Source organism: Chiloscyllium plagiosum, chromosome 1, assembly GCF_004010195.1.
Source record: "Chiloscyllium plagiosum isolate BGI_BamShark_2017 chromosome 1, ASM401019v2, whole genome shotgun sequence".
Taxonomy (NCBI): Eukaryota; Metazoa; Chordata; class Chondrichthyes; order Orectolobiformes; family Hemiscylliidae; genus Chiloscyllium; species Chiloscyllium plagiosum.
Genome location: NC_057710.1, coordinates 143,023,503 through 143,030,695, shown reverse-complemented (window position 1 = coordinate 143,030,695; position 7,193 = coordinate 143,023,503). Strand labels below are relative to the sequence as shown.

The following is a 7,193-nucleotide window of genomic DNA, read 5'->3' as shown; positions in this document are numbered from 1 at the left end:
TAAGAGATTAAGAATCTTGAAGTTTTATCTGAAAATCTATACCCAGTCACAATAAAGAATGTGAGTTTTCGTATTAGTATAGCAGGGGCAGCACAGTGGCTCAATAGTTAGCACTGCTGTCTCACAGCGCCAGGGACCCAGATTCAATCCCAGCCTTGGGCGACTGTCTGTGTGGAGTTTGCACATTCTCTCTGTGTCGGCGTGGATTTCCTCCCCCAGTCCTAATGTTAGGTGCAGTAGTCAGAGGGAAATGGGTCTGGGTGGATTACTCTTTGGCGGGTCGGTGTGGACTTGTTGGGCTGAAGGGCCTGTTTCCACGCTGTAGGGAATCTAATCATACAGCTTAATTCGTAAGTAAACAGATTCAGTGACAGGCATAGACTTTATTTTCTAAATTATGGTTAAGTTTCTATATACTAAATGGCTCGTTGTTTTCAAACGAAAAGGTGAAAATGGCAGTATTGGCTCAAAGTAATGTATACACAATGCCAACAAAACGTTGGAGAGATGACAAAAAATTGAAATTATGATAACTTCTCAGCACTCATCATGACCTGCTGAGTGTTTGACAGTTTTATTCTAATTTTCTAGCATATTCACATACTCTGTGTTCTCCGCTCATTTACAGAATCAATTCAGCCATTTCAGAATGATGTCTTATTTTGTGGGGGGGGTGATTGGAGCTCCAGGGACTGGGAGAGCCATGTCATTTAGCAACAGCCAGGATTAGATCAAGAAAATGTTTGGAACAAGATTGCATGTAATAACGATATAACTCTCGACACACTCGCTACCCAAACATAGTATGTAGCCGACAGTGTTACCGTCCTGTTTCTCAAAACAAAAAACAGGATCCCTGAACAATGGTGTTTCCAGCGCACAAAATTGCCTACGAAGATCCGCGTAACTGTGAGATTCGGGATTAGACTAATATTAAATAATTCTATAATTGTCCAACGTAGCATAGGAGAGGAAAGGACCAGAATGTGGGAGCAGTGCCCTGTAGTAAGGGACACATATGCTTGTGTATAAAGGAGTGGGAGGAGGCATCAAGTCTCCCCAGGCAGGCAGCACGCTTTCCCGATCGTAGACCGACATGAAGGGGTCCAGGGCCTGTGATTCGGTGTCGAGTTGTGCTAATTCGAGTTCATTGGCGAGCTGTCTCTTCCACTTGTTCCGCCGGTTCTGAAACCAGATTTTGACTTGGGTCTCTGTTAGGTGCAGGGCGGCAGCCAGCCCGGCTCTCTCCGCGCTGCTCAGGTACCTTTTCAGGTCAAACGTGCACTGCAACTGCAAAAGCTGAGTCTGAGAGAACACCGTCCTCGCCTTCTTCCTCCTCTCCCGCCTGCTCCTCGCTTTCTCCTGGCTTCCAGGTTCACAGGATGTCGCCATCCTTCCGCCCTCAGCCGCTTCCTCCTCCACCATCTCTGTTAAAATATCCACAAAGAGTGGGGTGCAGGTTACTACGGGACTGAGCGTGCGGAAGCGCGCCGCTCCCTAAGGGTCAGGGTGGAATGACTGAAAACTTGCCCCATCGCCCAGAAGGGAAAGATTGCCGAATCTTTCTAAGTCCAAACTTAGAGAAAAAGGGGGCTAATTCGGAGAGAGCATTCGCTCAACAGAAAGCCCTGAAGAAATAAGAGGTCGTCATGAATACAGCAAGGAGGGAAAGAAGCGAAACCGAGGGAGATCAGGTTAAGAATATTAAAAAAAAACAGGAATCTCAATGTGTGACCAGGGCGAAAGGGGACAGTTAAAGTATCAATGGAAACAGTGTGGGAGGAAACTCTTTTAAATCAGAACAAAATTAGTAGCACCACCAGAAGCTGTGTCTTACCCGAATGCACAAAGGTCTTCGCATTGCTGTTATTGTGTGGAGGATTCTCTTGATATCTTACTGCAGTTTCTTCATTATCCCCAGCCCGCGGCCTCATCCGACCTGCCTCTCCTAAAATCCGACTGATGGAGAAGGCCGCTGGTGTAGAGAGCTCAGCAGCCCGCGACTGCTCCATGCTCAAGCAGTTTCCATTCCCGAACACCACCTTTTGCGTCCTGCCTTCGTATATGAACGTGCCGAACTTCATAAAATATGTACACATCTCGGCGTAGACCCTGCCGAGAGCTCAGGGGCACCGTTGGGTTAATAAAAAAATCGGACAAAGACATCGATTTACGATTTGTGAAGTTACTGGGTTAACATCCAATAATAGCTCTGTTTATTCCGCCATCGGGAATTGACTTTGGTGTAAAAGCTTGTGAGCTTGTAGCAAGCGACACTGAATCAATGACTGCAACACAGAAAGGGCGCCTCGCCAGGTTGTGTGCAAATCCAAAATATTTTCGCAGTTTTCAAAAAAAAAGAGAAACGGGGTCTTGCACCCAAATTAGAATGGGTTACACTTCATACTTATAAATGCACGAATCCCACTAATTCCGTGTTTATAGTATATGAGCAGACCAGTTTGGAATTCAGTTTGAACAACGGGAAATTTATTCTCAGAAAACATGATCTGGGAAACATAAAACTGACCCTAAAAACTCTATTTTATTACGACGGTTGCACCAAAGTCACCAAATGAAAAAAAAGTGTCTTTTTTAAAAAAGAAATTGCTTTCCCCCCCCCCCCCCCCAAAGTGGCACAACTTTAAGGGAGTGTTGGTTTCATGCAGACAGTTAGCAAACCCTGGGATATTTGAAGGCAACGCAAAAGACACGGGTTATAATTTCAACTCATTTCCTTCACCCCACAAAAATAATAAATTGGCCAAAATATGTCGGTACAGGGGCGACAAAGAAATGATCAAAATCGTCTTGGATTGAATTTATTGTCACGTGCACTGAGGCACAGTGAAAAGCTTTGTCTTGCGAGCAATACTGACAGATCACAGAGTTAAGTAGCATGGATAAATAATAGGTAAACAGTGGCAAAAACAAAAACACAGGTACAGGCGAATGTTAAGGGTTTGTGAGTCCATTCAGTATTCTAACAACAGTCAGGTAGAAACTGTTGCGAAACCGGCTGCTGCGTGTCTTAATATGTTCCTCATTGTTCTTAAATAAAAATATAGTCGTCGATAGTACAGAAGCATAAGTATTGTTGAAAAAAAGACGTTTGTTCCCTTGCAGTCATTGGGACAATAAGCAAAGAGAAAGCGCTATTTGTCATGTTGTTAATTTCTGTTAATTATTCTGGTATTTCAGACATGCATTCATCCCAGCGCATTAGATAGCAATCAGTTTTTTAAACAAACAAAAACATGCAGTAGTGGGGGATGTATCACTAGAATGTATGTGCAGATGTATGATTCTTAGCTGTAAACTAAAGCATAAACCATAATAGCTGAGTGCGGTTTTACCACGTTAGACTGAATAAGTGTCATCAGTGCTGTAAAAGCACTTAGAAAACAACAACTACGATTTCAAACCCAGCGGTTTGGATACATTTATTTTCAGAGAACTGATTGTTGAACACGTTACGTCATCTTACCGGTTGCTTGGAACATTGTAAATATATTGGTACATTTAAGTATACAACCACACAAAGGAGCATTTGCAATATTTCCTTGCGAAATGTTTGTGAAAACAACCCAAATAAGATTTTCTGACATTCTTCATGAACAGTTGTAAATGAAGTTGATAAGACGGCTTATTCGAGCCCATCAGTCCTCCTTTAGAATAATGTGTTTCCAAGGATTTTTTTTCCAAAACAAAAGGAACTGCATAGTTTAACTAAAGTTGTGTGTTTAAACGTTGATATTGCTAAGTGATTTATAGCTATAAAGCAGTCGATAGACAACATAATGGAATATAAATATTAATCAATAAGGGCTGCCAGAAATGCGTTTAGCCTGATCAGTTTCAGATGTCCCGTAATGACATCAGAACGTGATTTGTATTATGAATAGATTGCAGGAAGCAATTCAGGGAAGTCCTTATTTGACTGCAACGTGCTGTTTATCACTGCAACCTCCTGAGCAATTGTAGAAGTGAGCTTTCCAGGATTTGAATAGGGTCGAGCATTTTTATGTTTTTTTTTAACTTAATGCTCAAGCGGTTAAAGTCTCTAAAGTAGAAAATATAGTCGATTGTTTATTCGTTTAAGTTAGATGATAAAATAATGCAATTTTGGCAATATTTAAGATTGGCATAACTTTAGTTATAATTGCTCTGCTTCTGTGAAGACAGGAGATTATATAGGATTGATACTGAGTCCGAAAAATGCGCGGTATGATAAGAGAGAAAAAGTTATGTGCTCAAACTGTTAAAAAAAATCATTGCAACAAGTCGATGTATGCATGTAGATGTATATATATATATTCAGTATATTTCTGTTGTGCGCAATATGAAATTTAGTTTCGAGTATCCATGTATATAAAACGTAAATTGAAATATTTCATTAAATAAGAAAGGAACGATATTTGCCTCAATTTCCATTATAAAACTGTACTGGCCCTGAAAATGACCTTGAAACCTTGTCTATATGCACTCTGCAAGATTTGTGCATCGAACTTGTGCATCCAACACATCCCATGTGAAACAGCATACAAACATTGATGAGATATATGTTTATAGAATGTAAATTGTATCTATAGTATGTTCTATGCCATTAACAAACATCAAGTGATAATATGTGCATCTTAACACTTAAAGTCATCACCCAACCTGTACTATTCTTCATACAGTAATTTATCCACTTGAGCGAATTTGATCTCATCAGATTAAATTTGCATCGCAACAGAGAGGATGGGCAAGCTAACTAAAAGCGACATAAAAGATGAAAGAGTCTTATCTTAATGCGTGCCTTGAGGATAGCTGGGTACTCCTCGACGGCTTGTTTTGCTCGTGTTTGTCACGCAATTTCTCTGTCGATGTACAGAAAATGCTGAGTGCTCTGTCTGCTCATGTGACCTGAATCTATTCTTTGTGACAAGGTGAAAGCGATTTTTTATTGCCACCGACTAGTTAAGGGTGTAGCAATGTGAAAAAAAAGAACAACTTGAGGCATTTTAAAGTGAGTTGATTTATTGTGGCTGCTTCGAATATTTCACTGCCGAGATTTTATTTTTCCCAACCCTCCCACCCCAGAATCGAACTTTGTTAAATGCCTTCTCCCCTAGGCACTTTCCAATCCATTGTATGAACGAAACTGACAACGAGTTGTAACAGAGCCGTAAACCGTTAGATTTTCTTTTGAATACAACAGGTTATTCGAAGACGCTGACTAAATGAAAATAAAGCAGAGCTGCAGTCGCTGGAAATCTGAAGCAAAGCATAGAAGTTGCTGGAGAAACTCAACGGGTCTGGCAGGGTCTGTGAAGAAACGATTTAAATATAGATCTGCTTAGCTAAATGCAACCATCCAACACTGCGCTGTGTTTTTGGAAAGTAAACTACTAGCTTCATTAGGGGTGAAATTGCTAGCAGCAATATCTTTTAAGGTGGATTTTAATCAGTTGAAAACGCACAGAATTACACATTGTGGCGAAATTTGTAACTGCCACTGTCCTCCCGATGAATGGCTTTTGTCCCAAACGACGATTTTCCAGCTCCTCGGATGCTGCCTGACTTGCTGTGCTTTTCCAGCACTGTTCTAATCTTGACTCTAATCTCCAGCATCTGCAGTACCCACTTTCGCCCACTCTGTGGGCGAATTGATGTTTCGACTCCAGGTCGGAAGGTGGGCCGTTCAACTTGAAATGTTAACTCCGTTTCTCCCTCCACAGCCACTGCCAGAGCTGCTGAGTTTCTTCAGCAATCACTATTACGAAATGAGTATCAGTAATTGCTTGCCAAAATGTACTGCTGTCGGCTTCCACTTTCATCAAAGGAAAAATTAATGTTTTACACGATTCTGTAAAGTTGCTACTAGTAAATATTTAGACGTCATCGGCATTGTCAGGAAACGGGGAAAATTCGTATTCCCTTGACAATACGAAATGATATAACCAACGAAAATGGGGACATCTGACAAGCTAGAAGTCCCAGTTTGTTTAGCTCTGTCTCTGAAGGGATTGTTTTTCGCTGACTGGCACGAGATATCACAAGGTTCAATGCTGTTCCTCTTCTCTGCAAAGCGAAAACATCCCGCTATCGGTCTTTTTAACAAGAGTACGGTGGCAGTTACAAATTTTGCCTCACTGTGTAATTCTGTGCGTTTTCAACTGATTAAAATCCCTCTTAAAAGATAGCAACTTCACCCCTAACGAACCTAGCGGTTTACTTTCCAAAATACAAAACACAGCGGAGTGTTGGATGACATTTAGCAAAGAAGATCGCTATTTAAATTTGTGTTAAGTATATTTAACAGCACAAATATGTATACATGGCCTTTTCATTTCTCTCAGGCCATCATACAGAGTTGGGCTTCGGCTGTCCCCGGTCTCTCAAGGGTTCGCTACTTCGCTTGGAAACCTTTGCCGCATTTTGAAGGATATGCACAATATGCCCAAATTTTAATTTTGAGAAAATCGCAGATATGAAGAAAACGAAACAAAACTCTGAATATAAGTACTTCGAATCAACCGACTGACCGGAGCTGGATTTTTCCGATAGCCTGTGGAACATTCCAAAATCCTGTCACCTTAAACTGTGGTGACCGATGGTGTGGTGTCACTCAGACCAGTCTCGATTTCTCATTTAAATCCGCTGGTAAATTGCACATTTTGTCTTAAAGCAATGGAGTGCAAAGAAGCATTTTGCTCCAGCCAGTGTCTGGTTATTTTCAATCTTTGGACAAATTAGTTCTTTGTTGCTCAATACCAAACATATTATTAAACACGTACTTGTTTAAAGTATTAGAATATTAATGTACACATTATTTGTATTTTCAGATACACTTTAATTTTTTTTCAATGTATTGAAATGCTTTTACTTCGGCGTTAAAATCAAGGGGTTACTGTGTTCCTTGTCATTTAAAACATTATATTTAATTTTATGTTTACTTCGAAGTAATTTCACAATAAACTGGTGATTCTTCTGAGTTTCAGTAAAATAGACTAGAACGGAATCCAAGACTGAGCGAGGGGTGGTGCTGAGTACTGGCTATTGAGAGACGAGGGATTAAAGCAATCAAAGAGGGAGGACGCAGAAGGGCGGCGCGCAATTTAGAGTAGACTGGAAGTCGGAAGGGATAACTTTGTTTCTCTCTTCACCAGATGCTGCCAGACCTGCTGAGTTTCTTCTGTAATTTCTAT

The 7,193-nt window shown here is 40.8% G+C and overlaps 1 protein-coding gene across 1 annotated transcript; it reads right to left on the bottom strand.

Moving 5' to 3' along the window:
• Positions 1 to 266: 266 nt before the first annotated feature.
• On the bottom strand, positions 267 to 2,303 carry LOC122554106 (homeobox protein HMX1-like). Its single transcript, XM_043698592.1, has 2 exons — positions 1,838 to 2,303; positions 267 to 1,427 (listed from the first exon to the last, which is right to left on the bottom strand). The coding sequence occupies exons 1-2, from the start codon at positions 2,097 to 2,099 to the stop codon at positions 934 to 936; spliced, it is 756 nt and encodes a 251-aa protein (XP_043554527.1). The 5' UTR covers positions 2,100 to 2,303; the 3' UTR covers positions 267 to 933.
• Positions 2,304 to 7,193: the final 4,890 nt, after the last annotated feature.

Coding starts and splice junctions, on each gene's coding strand:
- LOC122554106 (XM_043698592.1), bottom strand. CDS start 2,099: ATGTGTACATATTTTATGAAGTTCGGCACGTTCATATACGAAGGCAGG. Junction 1,428..1,837: donor GAAGACCTTTGTGCATTCGG/GTAAGACACAGC, acceptor ATATTTTAACAG/AGATGGTGGAGGAGGAAGCG.